General features: G+C 41.0%; 1 protein-coding gene and 1 non-coding gene across 3 annotated transcripts in view; one reads left to right on the top strand and one right to left on the bottom strand.

The window, feature by feature from the left end:
• The window catches only part of DCAF5 (DDB1 and CUL4 associated factor 5), a 102,346-nt gene that overhangs the window by 41,666 nt on the left and 42,809 nt on the right, over positions 1–17,871 (top strand). For both annotated transcript variants that reach the window (XM_059373470.1, XM_059373471.1), the window contains exon 6: positions 11,340–11,553. In XM_059373470.1, the coding sequence (XP_059229453.1) occupies positions 11,340–11,553 (214 nt within the window). The remainder of the gene's footprint in view (positions 1–11,339; positions 11,554–17,871) is intronic.
• LOC132000409 (U6 spliceosomal RNA) lies at positions 2,519–2,621 on the bottom strand. Its single transcript, XR_009399284.1, has one exon. It is a non-coding gene; the product is annotated as a U6 spliceosomal RNA (small nuclear RNA).

Here is a 17,871-nt window from a genome sequence, read left to right as displayed (position 1 = left end):
GAACATCTGGGGAATGGATGGGAGTTCTGGAAGCATGTACCAGTTCATATCCTTCCTTTAATATTGCCAAATATTGCTATTCAGAAGGAAGTGATATCAAATCCTTAAATCAAGTGGACTTTCTTATTGTAAAATCAAATCTTTTCTCTTTAAAAAAATTTTGTGGTTAAAAAAAATTTTAGATACAAATATTAGTAAAAGGAATACTAATGTACCTATTGCTCAGCTTCAGTAATTAACCCATGGACAGTCTTGCTTCATTTATTCCTCATCTGTGACCTCCCTTTCCAATTATTTTGAATCGATTTCCCTGTAACATGATCTCATTTCTTTGTAAATACTTTGTAAATATGTATCTCTTAAAGATAATTCTTTTCCTTTTTATTTTTTAAAGATTTTATTTATTTATTTGACAGAGCGGGAGAGCAGGGGGAGTGACAGAGGGAGGAGACTCAGACCCCCCGCTGAACAGGGAACCCGGTGTGGGGCTCCATCCCAGGGCCCTGGGATCCTGACCTGAGCAGAAGGCAGACGCTTAACCACTGAACCACCCAGACGCCCCGGGATAATTCTTTTTTAAATTGAGATAAATTCAGGAGCACTTGGGTGGCTCAGTCGTTAAGCGTCTGCCTTCAGCTCAGGTCATGGTCCCAGGATCGTGGGATTGAGCCCCACATCGGGCTCTCTGCTTTTCAGGAAGCCTGCTTCTCCCTCTTCCACCCCCCTGCTTTGGTTCCTTCTCAGGCTGTGTCTCTCTTTGTCAAATAAATAAATAAAATCTTTAAAAATGAATAAGTAAATAAATTGAGGTAAAATTCACATAACATAAAATTAACCATTTTAAAGTGAAAAGGTCAATAGCATGTAGCATGTTCACAGTGTTTTATAACCTCTATCTAGTTCCAAAACATTTTCATTCTCCTAAATTAAAACTCATACCCTTTATGCTGTGACTCCCCAGAATACTTTTCTCTTGGTAGCTTCTGGCTACCATCTCTCTGCTTTCTGTTTCTTTGGATTTACCTGTTCCAGCTGTTTCGTACATTATGTGACCTTTGATCTGGCTACTTATACTTATCATCATGTTTTCAAGACTCATCCACATTGTAGCATGTATCAGTACTTCATTCCTTTTTATGGCTGGATAATATTCTATTGTATGGAAATACCACATTTTGTTAATCACCCTTTGATAGGTATTTGAGTTGTTTACACTTCTTGGTACTATGAATGGTGCTATTATTAACATTCATGAAGAAGTATTTGTTTTGAGTATCTGTTTTCAGTTCTTTCAGGTATATAGCTAGCAGTAGAATTACTGGGTCATATGGTAATCCTATGTTAAACTTCTTGAGGAACTGCCAAATTACTTTCCATAAAAAGAAAATTCTTTTAAAAAACATAATCCCAGTATTATCATACCTAAGAAATAACAATAACTTCTTAATGTCATTGCATCTATTTAATTAGTGTTTAAATTTCCTTAATTGTTACGGCACCTGGCTGGTTCATTTGGTAGAGCATGTAACTCTTTTTTTTTTTTTTTTTTTTAAGATTTTATTTATTTATTTGACAGAGAGAGATCACAAGTAGGCAGAGAGGCAGGCAGAGAGAGAAAGAGGGGGAAGCAGGCTCCCTGCCAAGCAGAGAGCCCTACCGAGCATGTAACTTGATCTCGGGATTGTGAATTCAGGCCCCGCGTTGGGTATGGAGATTACTTAAAATCTTAAAAAAAGAAAATTTCCTTAATTGTCTCATGAATGCTACAAATGATTCAGGATTTAGATAGGGTTCATACAAAGCAATTATTTAATATGGCCTCTGAGTCTCTTAATAACTATTCCCGCCTCTCACATTTTTCCATTGCAAATCTATTTGTTAAAATAACTATTATTTATCTTACGGAATTTCTCACATTTTAGATTATAGTGATTGCATTTTACACTGTCGTTTAGCATGTTTCTTCTGACCCATTTTTTCCTATAAACTGTTTTTAGATTAAGGGGCTTGAAGTGATTCAGGGTTTTGTGGGTGGTTTTATTTTTGGGGGGTTTTTTTGGTTGTTGTTACAAAAATATTTCATAGGTGGCATTAGATATATCCATAAGGATGCTAAAAATGTCTAGCTTTGTCTCTACTTTTGTTTTAAAATACATTGACCGACTTCTAATTTGGCTTTTTGAAATACGAGTGGTGCTGCTGAAGTTGTGGAGAAACTGGATCGCTCCTGCATTGCTGGTGGGAATGTACCATCCTATAGCCACTCTGAAACATAGTTTGGTAGTTCCTTTATAGATTAAAAACGAACTTCCCAGTCTCAAAAGATACATACTGCATGATTCCATGTAAATATTCACAAACTAATATAGTTGAACAGATGGAGAACCGATAAGTGGTTGCCAGATGTTAGCAATGGGGATAGAGTGGGGATGAATGTGGCCATACAAGGGAGGGTAGCATGAGGGAGTCTTGTGATGATGGTAACATACTTGTCTTCTTCTTTTTTTTTTTTTTTTTTTTAAATATGGAATGCTTCACGAATTTGTGTGTCATCCTTGCGCAGGGGCGATGCTAATCTCTGTATCGTTCCAATTTTAGTATAGCTGAAGCGAGCACCACAGGTGTTTTAATTGTAGTGGTTACATGAGCTGTGCATGTGATCTAATTGCATAGAGCCACACACACACACACACACACACACACACACACACACACACAAATGATTGCATGCGTAATCGGCAAAATCTGAATAAGCTCTATAGAGTGTATCTATGTAAATTTCCTGGTTTTGATATTTTACTATTGTTATCTAGGATGGTAACACAGGGAGAGGGTGGCTAAAGGGTACAAAGGATCTTTTTGTACATGTCTCTGCAACTTCCTCTGAATCTGTACTTGCTTCAGAATTAGAAGTTAAAAAAATATGGATTCTGTCTTAGTAAAGTTCTCCTTTTAAAACTTCGAATAAAGCTGCAGTCCATTCTGACTACTACTTATTCCAGTACTGGTCTCCTGTCCCCTCCCCTGAGAGTAATGAGTGTTAGGAATTTGTAGTATATGCCTCCAGAACTTTTTCTTTTTTTTTTACTTTTATATGCTAACATACGTATCCATAGAAAACATACAGAGTTGTCTCTGTATGCATGTATGTTTTTCACTCATCAGTATGTGTTGGAAATTTACCCATACATTAATATACCTGGATTTATCTCATTTCTTTTGCCAGTTAAGAATTTGAGTCAACTCTCTGACTCTTTCTGTTGAGTCAGCTGAGATTTTTCTTCTAGAAGTCTATTGGAAGCACTCCCACCCCTGTGTCCCCAGTGGAGGATAGATAGTCTTCCTATATCTCTCACTACACGTTTTCCTTACTACAACACTATGTATGTTATAGATGGAAACTTTTGGTTTCCTTATACCTAATAGGTTCTTGAGGTTGTCTCCTTCATCTTTTTTTTTTTCTTTCTTAAGATTTTATTTATTGGGGTGCCTGGGTGGCATTGATCAAGTCCCGAATCGGGCTCCCTGCTCAGTGGAAGCGTGCTTCTCCCTTTCCCACTCCCTTTGCTTGTGTTCCATCTCTTGCTGTGTATGTGTGTGTGTCTCTCTCTCAAATAAATAAAATCTTTTAAAGATTTTAAAATCTTTTTTAAAAGATTTTATTTATGTATTTGACAGCGACAGCGAGAGAGGGAACTCAAGCAGGGGGATAGGGAGAGGGAGAGAAGCAGGTTCCCCACTGAGTAGGGAGCCTGAGAGGGGCTCCAGTCCCAGGACCCTGGGATCATGACCTGAGCTGAAGGCAGGTGCTTAACAACTGAGCCCACCCACGTGCCCCATCTCCTTCATCTTATTTCAAACTTGAAACTGTGGGCCTAGTGCGGTATGTAAAATAGTTAGTAGGTATTCAGTAAATGTTTATTCAGTAAATGCATGCATGAACACATGAGTTAATGAATGACAGGACAGGGTGTGAAGTGAATTACTTAGATAAATCCTCTGGCCCTGATGCCTCCTCGTCTGATAGTATTTTCTGAGGTAGAATAATCCATCTCCACCATGTATTCTGTGAAATCTTGGTTTTTTGTTTTGTTGTTTTGTTTTTGCAGTTTATTTGTTTTTAAGAATTATTTATTAGAGAGGTGGGAGGAACAGAGGGAGAGGGAGAGAGAAACACAAGCAGACTCCACGCTGAGTATGGAGCCCCACATGGGGTTCGATCTCACCATCTGGTATCATGACCTGAGGTAAAACCAAGAGTCCAGCGCTTAACCAGCTGTGCTACCAAGGCACCCCTCTGTGAAATCCTGTTGAGCCAAGAAACAGAAAAAAATTTGCTGGTTCTACGTCTGCTGCTTATCTGTCGTGTGCTCAGGACCAAATCACGTAACTGCTTAGGACCTTGGTTTCCACCAGTGTGAAATGAGAATCATGGGATCATGGCCTGAGCTAAAGGCAGATGCTTAACCGACTGAGCCACCCAGGTGCCCTGCCTCTTGCAATTTTTCCAATTTTCTGCTGCTTTGTGGCTTGCCTCTCAGATTGGGTTTCATGTGTAGATAAATGTCAAGACCTATGTGAACTTTGGTGGATCCCTTTTTTTTTTTTTTTTTTTAATGTACAAAGTCAAGAGTTTTTCAAACAGCTGCTCACAATCCATTAGATCATTCATTCAGCAGCTCTTTATTGAAGGACGATTATGTGTCTGGCACTGTTCAAGCACTTGGGATATATGGGGAAAACAAACAAAAGCTCACAGTCTAGTGGGAAAAGACAAATAAGAAACAAAATAAATACATAAAAATATATGGTGTATAAGGTGGTGATTCATGTACTACAGAACAATAAAGCAGGCAAGGGAGACAGAGTACTGGGGAGCTGGTATTTTTGCACAGGGTGTCAGAAAGGGCCTGGTTGAGGAGGATACTTGAAGAAAGAATCATGGGCATCCCTGGAGAGGACCTTTCTGGACTTCCGGATCTGCAAATGCAGACCCTGAAGCAGAAGCATGTTTGACTTGTTCTAGGGTCAGCAAGGAGGCATAATGTGGTTGAAGTAGAGTAAAGTAAGAAGAGGGCTAGAAGGTGGGGTCAGAGATACAGGGGTTGGAGAGATGGTTGTCTAGGGTTTTACTGGTGTCATAAGGAATTGGCTTTTACTCTGGTGTAAATGGGGAGCCACTGGATGACCTTTAGCAAAGGAATGATGTGTTCTGACTCATGGTTCATCATCCCTCTGGCTGTGTTATTCAAGATAAATGAAGCATGGGCCAAGAGTGGAAGCAAGGAGGCTAAGGTAGGAAGCTCTTTCAATAATTCTGTGGGCCACGACATCATTGTAGATGGTCACAAGTATTTATTAAATAAAAAAAATATAGAATAGAAAATCAGTGCATAGCATTATAGTAGGTGGTAAGTATTGTTTAATGAAGTTATGCTAAAAGATGTGGGTGTACTGGGATGCGGTATAAAATGTACTTTACAAAAGGTTGCTAGAAAAAAGTTTCAAAGCCATTATTCTAAGACAGTTGTGTGACTGCCAACTAGAAGGGACTTTGGTGTTTGGATATGTTCTCAGTGAGCGGCTCCTATGAGAAACAGGCTGGCTTCCTGTTTCTTCTCCCATCAGTCAGCAGTTTGACTTGGCCTTCCCTCCCTTTCTTTTGCATCCCTCGCATCTCTCATTTTCAACTATTTGTGTAGGAGTTCTTCCTAGAAGGTAAGAAATTGAGATTTTGTTTTCAGACCCTCTTCTGCTTAGGATTTTTTTCCAGACTTTGCCTCTTTCCTCTTTAACGTTTCTCCAGCTTTGTGATCTTGTACCCTAACAGTCATGTACCCACCCCAGTTTCCCCTCCTGCCATCAGGGACTGCCTGTTTACCTGCATGTATTCCCACGCCCTCCTGCAGCACTGCTACTGTTGCTATAGGAGCTGCCATCCCAGTCTCCCTCTTCCCCTGGCTTTTTCCTGCCTTTTGCCACCCACTGTTCATTAAACTCTTCCTTTCCAGTTTTATGTACTGTGAGGTTGGGGCTGATGCTAATGTAAAAATCTGTCAGAAGGTAGGACCGGGAGTAGTTAGTTGTAAGTGAAGATGAAATGGCTGCTTACGAAATCCCTCTCTGTTTTCTGTAGCTTGGGATGGAGGGGGATTCTGAGTAAGCCAGGCCGTCTGATGAGCTGAGATGACTAAATGTTGAGTCCTTGTTCTGTGGGAAATTCATGAGTGTCCTATAACAAATCTTTTGCTTATGGCAGTGCCTCTTACTTTATTTTGAGATCTTGTTTGGTTCTGTGTGGTTTTTGGGAATCTCTGGGCCAAATGCAAAAATTTAGGTTCCAAATCACTTCAACTTTGGGTATGTCCCTTTTCTGGAAGATGGTGTGATTAGAAATACTGCAAGCCCGCCATCCATGTTTGCTTTGTGGAGGGACTAGATATGTCATTTGGTCATTTAAAGATGTGTTAAAAAGATTTTTAAAAAATATGTTATTTCTAAGTAATCTTTTTACCCACACCATGGGGCTCAAACCCACAACCATGAGATCAAGAGTTGCATGCTCTATTGACTGAGCCAGCCAGCCACCCCTATCCAAAGATCTCTTTATCAGAAATTTACCAGGCCCTTCTGCCAACTTCAGTCAAATTTAAATTTCTGGGTATTCAAGAAGGGAAGGAAATCTTATCAGGTACGCTGAACCTGTATCTATATTTCAAGCCAGAGAGGTTTGGCAGTGAATCATGTTCTGGGGAAAGTGAGTTTGTTTAGACATAGATCACAGCGTTATCTTTCTCATACTAGTTGTCTAATAGTTCCAGCTTCCTCTAGGGAAGTCTCAATCTTGAAATTGAGGATTGCGTTAGAAAAAACAAAAGAGAAAAGGTTCTCCTGCCAACTCACATAAAATAAATGGCTAAGGGATTATTATGACCCTGAGCATTCTTAAATAAGATTGGTGTGGGCTGTGACTCCCTGAACTTGTTTGCTTTCTAATTCTATTGTTCTCTAGGATTTGTCATATTCTATGGGTTGTGCGAGTACAAAATGTCTTTTACTCCTTATAGGTTATCCCATCCTAAAGCAGAAACTGGAGGGGAGGAAGGGATTTCCCCCACCTATATAGGATCTTGATTGTGCCACTCTGGTGGTACAATACCAGGTCTGATGTCTGTGATTTGGAATAACAGTACATTTCATGGGTGTTATTGAAGCTTTCACTTGGAAAATGTAAGGAATTTCATGCTGGTGGGCATTGGTAAATCATGTTGGTACCGGCAGATGAATTACTTAGTCATGGTTTTATGGAAATCTAGCTCCATAGAATCTAATCTTGGAAAAGTTAGCAGTGCCCTGTCTTGTGTTGCACATGATCACACGTATCTTTCTCCCAGTTACTTTCCTTGGAAACAGCCTTAGCCTGTTTCTCTTCTATTCCAAGCCCTTATCCTTGGCCAAGTACTTTAAAAAATGTTCTTTTTACTCCGTAAGAGCAATAAAAAAAGTCCATTTGAATACTGGGGGTGGGAGGGAGCAAAAAAGGAAAAATTCAGGAGACCACACTAGTGAGAAATCTTTTCCTGTTGTTCTGTGGTTCTCCTGCTTTTCGTCCTGGATCTTTTACATGCTGACCCTTGGATTACCTCCTACCCCATTCTTGTATCATTTTATGACAAATCATTCCTTGAAGATAGGTTGGGAATAGATTTTTTGCTTTTCTTTTTCTAAATAAGGATATTTTGAGTTGAATACATTTTAATCTGTTGCTTGCCTTTCAAGATACTGCTCGTCTTATCTGGGTGCATAATGGTGGCCATTTTTCTGAAGAGCGGGGATAGTGCCATCTCCCTTATCAAGATCAAGAGTTGAGAAAGCAAGTAAAGATTGAGGCAGTCTTCCCTCAGTTCTCCAAGAGGAAATGAGAAAATTCTCCATTGGGGAATGTATTGATGACAAGAAAAAGACATTTCAGGCACTCTTGGTAGAGAGGAACTCTGGTTTTCAAAAGGAATTAGTCCTTTCTGCTAATGGACATGGGGCTGTAAAAAGTGCCATATTGTATAATTGGTTTTTTTTGAACCTCTGGTAATCTACCTTCTCTCCACCTTGTTTTCCTCCTGACCCCATTCTCTCTTCTCTTCCTGCTTCCTTTCCCCCAAAATGCCAAAAATGAAACCAACCATCTTTCTCAAGGTGGTTTGAAAGTCACATGCATCAGAATTAATTGGGGTTGTTAAATTCAGATTCCTGGGCCCACTTCCCAGATTGAATTAGAATATCTGGGGGTGGATCCAGAAAATCCACATTTTTAAAGAGTCCCAGATGATTTCTCAGGCACTTTACACTTGGAACCTTAAACTATAGATCTTTGACATAATCTTTGTATCTTGACTGTGAGGGCAGACTGCTTCTAAGCTTTATCTTCCTAATGAACTAGATCATCCTTACCATTCTCACCAGGAAGAGCCAGCTGTAGAGCCCCTGCTGAGAAATCATGGTTAACATCGTTCACTCTCTGGATTTCAGGTATCATTCTGCCCTCTGGTAGGAGTTGAATTTTGTGCCCAAACACAAAGAATTCTGTTTTAGCAGCTGATGCTTTTTAGACAGCACCCCCAGACGCTTAGGAGCAAATTCTACACCCTTCCCTCTGTGTGAGAGAAAGGAGTTCCCTGCCCAGAAGCACAGGAGAGAAAAGTTAGTGACTCTCCTAGAGCCCACAAACAGACCTCTGTAGGGTGGCTAGAATGCGAAAATTGGTCAAAGAGCTCTGGTGGGGGTGGGATGGGCCTGATGCCTGTCCTGGGCAGACTTCGACAGGTCTGACTAGAATCAGCAGAGGAAATTCCTGTTAACCGATGCAAAGGGCGTTTGCCAGAGGCCCCAGCTTTCCTGTCAGAGGTGCCCAAGCAGATGCAATCCCCTGCTGCTGTTGCTGGTGTGGGGCTGGCCAAGTTTCTTGCCGTGGAGTCTTGTTTCCACCCCCAGCTCCTCTTCAGTCCTACAGATGGTGGTTTATTTGTACACTCTGTGCTGCTGTGGGATTGAAAGCCTCTCATTGTTTTTGAGCTCAGTGTTTAGATAACACCGCATGCCTGTGGCAGCTAGGGCACCCTGTGAAGGAAATGCCTGGACTCTAATAGCCCCGTCATTCATTCTCTGTATGTGAGTGAGTGTGGCCTCTGTTGAGGACCATTATGAGAACATTTCTCTGCAGAGATTATTACTTGGGGCCTGCAGGGCTACCAGCCTTCTTCTTGATGTTGGGAGTACTAGGCTCTGTTTCCTAAGTCTTTTTTCTCTTTCCATTCTTTTCAATCCTACAAGGATTAAATCCTGTTTTGCCCCAAGCCTTGTTTCCACATGGAGCTGCAGTACCAGAGCTTGCCTCCCTCTGGTGAGAAGACTGCTCTGAAAGACACAGGGCTGACCCACGCTCGTGTGGGTGTAGATGGTTTGACGACTAGGCCGGGTTGCTGCCTTTACACGTGGTTCAGGGGCTCCTTTTCCTATGGGATATCTCTTTTCCTGTCCCCCTTAATCTTACCCTTCACGCTCACTGCAAAAAAAGAAAATGCGTTGTCTCCATTCAATATTAAATCTCTTCTGGTAGTTTATAGCTCTTTAAGTTTTCACTTGGTAAAATGCTATTAAAACTTCTTTCTTAAAAATGTTCAGATAAATCTGCCAGGCTCTAATTTAGGTCTCTCAAGGCCGTTTCCAGCTCTGTGATTCCCTAGAATTTATAAGCTGTTTTTTTCCTAAAACTACTAGGACTCTTTTCTTTCCAGGACAACAATGTCTGTGTGAGGTAAAATGAGTTCGTAGTTTTGATGTCACATAAATTTCTGCATCATTCCCCGTGTATATACTTAACCTCATTTTCCTGCCAGTAATTCAGCGCCCCAAGAGTTGAACACAGAGTACAAAAGAAGTTGGTTATGATATGGTCAGTGAGTAGTTCATCCCTTCATAATGAAATAGAGTCTGGTTAATCAAGGGCACTAATTACTGGAAGATAAACACACGGATACACACCCTTTGCTGTTTAGTATTGTATAATTGTTAATGTTCATGGCCATTCTGGTTCACTGTAAAACTGAAAGTATCTTCTGAGTCATCAAAAGAAATTATTTGGAACCATACTGTGTGAGTTTGTTTTAATGTTAGGAATATTATGAGACTCCAGAAGAATAGTAGGCAAACCAGAGTGTATCAGTCTCCCTAGTGAAGCTAGATAAATATATTAGCCAAAGTACATATAGACTTGTTGGGAATTGTACAGGAAAACAAGTCATCTTGCTTCTCTAATTGTTACAGTACTTACCCAGCATTTAAATTAAAATTTTTTGTTTAATATTTACTCTTTAGTTATGCCATCTAGAACATAAAGTTTCTGTGAACAGATTAAAAATTCAAAAATAAATGCTTAGGTAATAAAATGATTTTTTAGAAGATTTTTTTATTCATAACAGAGTGTACACAGGAGCTCAGGGGTGTGGGGAGAGGGACAAGCAGACGTGCCACCGAGCACGGAGCCTGACAAGGGCTCCACCCCAGCACCCCAGGATCATGACCTGAGCTGAAGTCAGATACTTAACAGACTGAGCCACCCAGGTGCCCCAGTAATAAAATGATTACTGTTAAAAAAAATATCCAGGGGCACCTGGGTGGCTCAGTTGTTTAAGCAACTGCCTTCAGCTCAGGTCATGATCCTGGAGTCCCCGGCTCGAGTCTCACATTAGGCTCCCTGCTCAGCGGGGAGTCTGCTTCTCCCTCTGACCCTCCCTCTTCTCAAGCTCGCTCTCTCATTCTCTCTCTTTCAAATAAATAAGTAAAATCTTTAAGAAATATATCCAAATTAAGCAGTAAAGTATCTGTTTTTCTTGCTGATGTGCTTTGTATCTCTAATACAAGGATAAATATATCCCTTAAATGTCATCCACGATTAGCCAGTTAGAGTGGACACGACTTATCCCGCAGGGACTTGGTGAGTATCTGCTTGATTATGTAGTTAGCTCAGGAAAATGAAGTAACTAATCATTTTAATATGTCTCTTCTTTCATGATGCTTTTGTTCTTTATTTCCTTTAAATTAACTGGTAATTCACCTTTTGGAGATTGAAAAGAGGAACTGATAGGTTAAATAACTTGCTCTAATGAAATCAAGGAGCCATTCATATCCCATTGTTATCGTCTAGCCTACTGCATAGAAATACTTCCAGTTGTGCAAACCTAGCAGGAGATTCTGGACACGTTTTGGGAAGAAGTAAATGTGGTTATTTTGTAGGCTCTTGTCCATCCGTCTCATGCCCAATCCCTCTGCTTCCTGCCTTCCAGTTCTCTCCTGCGCTATGGTGGCAATCTATCCCTCCAGAGTGCCATGAGTGTGCGATTCAACAGCAACGGCACCCAGCTCCTGGCCCTGAGGCGTCGCCTGCCCCCTGTGCTCTATGACATCCACTCCCGCCTGCCTGTGTTCCAGTTTGACAATCAGGGTTACTTCAACTCTTGCACCATGAAAAGTTGCTGCTTTGCAGGGGATCGCGATCAGGTAGGTGCCCTCTGTCTCCTGCATCCTACATTCGTGCTTTCCTCTCAGATTGCTCCTTCTGTGCTGGTCTGTTTCTCTTTTGCATCATGTCAGAAACTACTGAGGCACACTGTGTCTGTGGACATTCTTGCATATTATTGAGTTTCTTTATCAGAGCTGCCTCTGAGTAATACGAGGCACACACCATGAACCAAGGCTGGCCACAGTATAGTTCTGAGCAACCAAGATTTGCCAAGTTTGTGAACAGACTTTAAAATTCTAAGAATGTGTCATTTCAAAAGGAAGGAGGGAGTCCCTGGAAAATGAGCCTCCTGAAAAAAGAGAGACTGTGTGTGTGTGTGTGTGTGTGTGTGTATCAGTAAAACACGATGATGAATGAAACACCCTAAGTACCATCCAAGAGACATATATCCTGAATGGCCCCTTGGGATAGCATCTTTTTTGTGGATAAGATGGGCTGAGCGGCTTTGTTTGAGAGAAAGCCAGATGCTGACTCTTACTTTTTATTGCCAGCCTCACAACTGGGAAGGAGAACCCAAGCAGCATTTCCAGCCTTTTCAGAGTCTCACTGGGAATTGAAATACTGATGTTGACTTAGAACTGGCAGCTTAGAAACATGCTTGGCATTCATGCACCTGTCTTGGCCATAGACGTTCTGAAGTGGGTGTCAGTGTGTGGACCAGTTATACTGGTCTCAGTAATCAAGCTGAATAAAGACAAATATAAAGAAGCATTGATCAAATAAACAAATTGGTTTTTTTTTCCCCCTTCTCAAGCAGAACGAATCTCACGCTATTTCACATCTAGATGGGAAGAGAGAGACCGTAATTTCATGCAAATGCTTGGTGTTTTCTTTGGGCTCATCATCATTATTAACATACAATTTTCATATGCTCTACTTGCTTCTTTAGAGTTATTTGTGGGCAAGGGACATAAAAGAAACAGTTCTTGGGGAACCTGTGAAGACCCTGCTCTTTGAAAGCAGAACCTGTGGTTTTTCTTCCCAGACTGAAATTGCTACATGCTCCCCAACATTAGAGCTTAAAGACTAGTATATGCAGTAGGGGCACATGTTGAATTGAGTTAAATGTTAGAGAAACTGAAAATGTCTTTTAGGTTGTCTAGACTAGGGACTTCCCTTTTGTAAATAGAGAATATGTATCTAACAGAACTATGTTGGAGTCAAGGGGCCTATGGCCTACTTAGCTGTGATCCACACTGGGAACCACTAGGTGGCCTCAGTCATATAAGCGATGTCTCCTTGAAGAAGCAAAATGCCTGAATGACTTAGTTTTTACAGGCTGTGTGTTCCTGGGGTGGAAATAAGCATTGTTTCTAGACAAGATCAGACTCACAACAGAACAGATCATTATCCACTCTTTCGATTGGTTGATTTCATTTCACTTAGATGTGGAAATGACAACCAAGCCTCTCCCTCCCTTTCTCCCTTCCTTTCTTCCTTCTTGACTTTCTTGCTTTTAAGTTTATTTTCCATCTTCTGTCACTCTCTTGTGATTTTTATTTCAATGGCCAATAAAAAGCAGACACTAAATGTAATGGTTTATTAGGTTTTATTACTAGAAACACAGGGGCTGAGGGAAAGATGAAAGATATGAAGGAGAATGGATGTTAATTTTCTTTCAGTTCCTATATTAGCAGCCAGAACCTGTCTGCGTGGAGCCCTTAAAAGACCCAGCCAATATGAGTCTAGCCAATTATTACTCTAGCCAATATGTAGAACACCCCGACCACGCTTTCTTAACCTCTGCAATACCGACTTTTTGGTTGAATAATTCTTTGTTTTGTGGGTTCTCTTGTGCACTTCAGGATAGTTAGTAGCACCCCTGGCCTGTCCCCACTAGATGCCAGTGATGTCTTCCTAGTCATCCCCCAGACAACCAGAAATGTCACTAGACTTTGCCAAGTGTCCCCTGGGTGAAAATTGCCCCCGATGGAGAAACTCTGACCTAGATTATAATAACCATTTTGCCCAAATACACTGGGACAGGTATTTCCACAGGCAGAACCAGAGTAAGTGTTCATGATTGTCCTGGGTACTTACATACATTGGCAAGATGTAGTTGTTTTTGCCTTTAAGGTTATACATAATGATAAAAACATTGAATAGCTTTTGATTTTTTTTCTCTTCAGATTTGACCAATTTATTATGTGTGTTTTTAAAAAGAATATTTAGTTTCTATACCCCACGTGGGGCTTAAACTCATGACCTTGAGATCAAGAGTCATATGGTCTTCGAACTGAAGCAGCCAGGCACCACTTATGTGTGATTTTTTTTTTTTTTTTATCCTATGGAAAAAGTCTATGGGTACTGTATCCTCTCTAACAAACTAGACTGTTTTTTGGTTGGGATATGTGGTTTTCTGTGAAGGAGGATACAGAGTCATTGAATCTACCTTTGGATCCATTTCAGAGGTAGAGTCTTTCAAGTTTGTTCATAGTCCCCATAGAGATGATCAGAAGTATATAACATAGGGAATAGGAAGTACAGAGATTTATGTTAGGCTATTTTTGTTCACTCTCTGGGGACTAAGAAATGAAGTGTAGCTAATTCATCATTGTCTGGTCTCTAATACCTGGCACACAGTGAAAGCACAATAAATATTTGTTGAAGCAAATCTTGAATACTTTGGTCAATGTGTGGTTTTTAGCTTTTTAAGCCTAAGGCTTCTCTGACTATAAGTCAGAATTGATAAGTACCATTTTTTCCTGCTCAACTTCCAGGGGCTTTATGAGGATAAATTAAAAGATTTTCAGTCAGACTAATCTACTGACCTTATACTTTCTAAGTGTTGTACAGGAGGCCAAACTTACTCTCTCATTGCTAGAACATGTCTCTCAGAGGTGATTTATAGGCTCTGACTTTCCACACTCAGAGCTAAAGCAGCAGCTGCCACAGTTACAGTATGATCTGCAGGACTGACATTATATTCTCTGACTAGTCCAGACAGGACTTTTTCTGCTGCTTTCAAATTCCAGTGCCTACTCTTTCCTTATATTGGTCTTTATATTTGCTCTTGTTTTTGTATACTTCAAGAACGCCCACAGCTGGAGGCTCTGTGCTCTGGAACTTTTCATTTAGTCATAGGCTGGGTAACCATCCCAGAGAGGAATCTGAGAATTTCCATAATAGGAATGAACATGGTCAAGAAAGACACTAAATGATCTGTGTATCTAAGACAGTCTTCTGGCTTTTAATTACAGTGAGATTAGTCTTTCCACACAAATGGACCCAGATACTGTGCCAGAGAGCCTATACTTCCTTTCAGACTAACCTAGGTTCACTAGGTGTTTCTTCAGTCTCAGAATGAAATTAACATTTCAAGAAATTGGATTCAGGGAATAGACTGTGAAATAGGCTGAGCCTACTTTGTGTCTCACCTATGCTCAACGCTAGCATTGTAGATAAATTCTAATTATAGAGCTATTAGAGATCATTTTGTATAACCCTCCTTTTATAGATGAGAAAGAAAACTGAGTCTCAGAGATGTTGGGGACATAAGTCAAGACAAAATACATGTTTGTAGCTGAGCCAAGACTAGAACCCAGATTTTTGAGATCTCAGTAGAGCCCCTTTCTTTTTAAGATTTTATTTTTAGGGGTGCCTCAGTTGGTTGGGCAACTGCCTTTCTTTCTTTCTTTTTCTTTTTTTTTTTTTTTAAGATTTTATTTATTTATTTGACAGAGAGAGATCACAAGTAGAGAGAGAGGAAGGGAAACAGGCTCCCTGCTGAGCAGAGCCTGACGTGGTACTCGATCCCAAGACCCTGAGATCAGGACCTGAGCCGAAGGCAGCGGCTTAACCCACTGAGCCACCCAGGCACCCTGGGCAACTGCCTTTCGCTCAGGTCATGATCCTGGAGTCCCAGGATTGAGTCCCGTATCGGGCTCCCCGCTTGGCAGGGAGTCTGCTTCTCCTGCTGACCTCTCTCCTCTCATGCTCTCTCTCTCTCAAATAAATAGAATAAAATCTTTAAAATAAAAAATAAAATAAAATAAATAAGATTTTATTTTTAAGTAGTCTCTATACCCAGTGGGGTGTAGGGGTCGGGGGATGCTCAAACTCAACAACCCTGAGATCAAGATTCACATTACAGCCCTTTTCACTCTACACCTTGATGCCAGCAGAAGCAAGGCAAGCAGCAAAAATGAGTGATTTGGGTTAGAAGGTGGTGGAGGTGGTGGTGACTGTGGCCAATAAAGAGATCCCACCCCATTTAAATATAATTGACTCCCATCTAAATGAAGCTTTGACTCAGCTTTAGCCCATTGTTGCTATGAGGGTCTCTGGGTTTTTTCAAGGGAAGCCGGAGATCAAGATTTTAGTGTAAAAATCTCCCGATTTTTAAAATATCACAACAAATTAAAACCTAACTGTATGAGTAAATTAATCTGTACATCATACCTGTTCTACATTAGGAGCCCCCAGTTTGAAACCTCTGGCCTCCAGCAGGATATTTTTCTCTCATGTTTAGTTTCTTGGTCTGTCCCTAATTCATAGGTGAGTGGAGACAAGTTCCCTTTTCCTGTCTCCTACTGGACCCTTACTTCCTGCCTCCCTCTCCTCCCATCTTTTAAAATAAGAAAGTAGATACTTACTGAGCATCTACTGTGTGCCAGAGGCTGTGGTACACACATGACTGCCACTCCCTCCTCTGTGGGGAGTACTCTTCCCCTCTCTCTCTGCCTCTCCCCCCTGCTCATGCTCTGTCTGTCTCTCTCTCTCTCAAATAAATAAAATCTTAAAAACAAACAAAAACACATGACTGCCCAATAACAACCTCTTTTAAATTTTTTTCTTGTTTTTTTTTTTTTTTTTTAAACATTATTTAAAGTAATCTCTATACCCAATGTGGGGTTCAAACTCCTGACCCTGATATCAGGAGTTGCATGTTCTGACTAGGACAGCCAGGGGCCTCGTGATTTTCATTGAAAGCCCTATATACAATCTGTCTTCCCAGCTCTTGGCCAAAAATACATAGTTTATTTACTTCTCATACAGTCTTTTTAATTATTCAAGTTTATAACTTCTGTCATCAGATAAGCTGGTATAAGTGCCATCAGATTGGCTGAACATCAACAGAAACAACTAACCCAAATACGGCCTTGAACTTTTTTTTTTTTTTTAAACCAGCCCACCTTCTAGTCTTAAAGTATGGTGAGGAATCTTGCAGCCAGGGCACCTTGGTGGCTCAGTTAAGCGTCTGTCTTCTGCTCAGGTCATGTTCTGGGGTCCTGGGATCGAGCCCCACATTGGACTCCCTGCTCAGCGGGGAGTCTGCTTCTCCCTTTCCCTCTGTCTGTCTCCCCGGCTTGTGCTCTCTTTCTCTGAAATAAATAAAATCTTTTTTAAAAAAAAAGAAAGAAAGAAAGAAAAGAAATCTTTCAGTAAAATAGCACTCCTTCCTCTGGAGGCTGCCTAAATCCAAGGGCTCTCCTCCTTGCTATCACCATCATACTCGGATTTTTTGTTATTTCTTTTCTCCCTGAATCCTGACTGGGTACATTCTGTCTCCCAAGCTTCACACTCCCCTCTGCATACTCAGTGAGCCAGTCTCTTAACAGGGTTAAAAAGAAGGCCAATTTTCCACCTGCTAGCTCTTCTGGCACACACACTTGTAAGGCAGCATTCTGCTTTTGTTCCCTTTCCTTCACAATTCCTTAAATGGTTCTTGCCCTAGATTGTGAAAGTCCACCAGAGCTCAGGCTTCTGGGAAGTCAGTCTTTCAGGCTAATAGGTATATATGTAGTCTGGAAATGGACAGCGTGGTTATTTTTTAAATTTTTTTAGATTTTATTTATTTCTCAGAGGGAATGCAATAAATAGTGAATGCATAAGCAGGGGAAGTGGCAGAGGGAGAGGGAGCAGCAGACTCCCCGCTGAGCAGGGAGCCCAATGTGGGGCTCCATCCCAGGACCTTGGGATCATGACCTGAGCTGAAAGGCTCTTAACCCACTGAGCCACCCATGTGTCCTTGCTTTGGTAATTTTTTTTTTTTTAAGATTTTATTTATTTATTTGACAGACAGAGATCACAAGTAGGCAGAGAGTCAGGCAGAGAGAGAGGGGGAGGCAGGCTCCCCGCTGAGCAGAGAGCCCAATGCGGGGTTCGATCCCAGAACCCTGGGATTATGACCTGAGCCAAAGGCAAAGACTTAACCCACTGAGCCAACCAGGCGCCCTGCTGTGGTAATTTTTAAATCTTCTTTTGCTTTGGTTTTAACCTAAAGCCTGGACTTAACAGTTCTACCTCTTGCTGAATATGGGATGGGGAAGGAATGGGAAAGTATGATAACATTT

Source organism: Mustela nigripes, chromosome 13 (assembly GCF_022355385.1).
Source record: "Mustela nigripes isolate SB6536 chromosome 13, MUSNIG.SB6536, whole genome shotgun sequence".
In the NCBI taxonomy this organism is placed as follows: domain Eukaryota; kingdom Metazoa; phylum Chordata; class Mammalia; order Carnivora; family Mustelidae; genus Mustela; species Mustela nigripes.
This window is presented reverse-complemented; position numbering and strand designations above follow the sequence as displayed.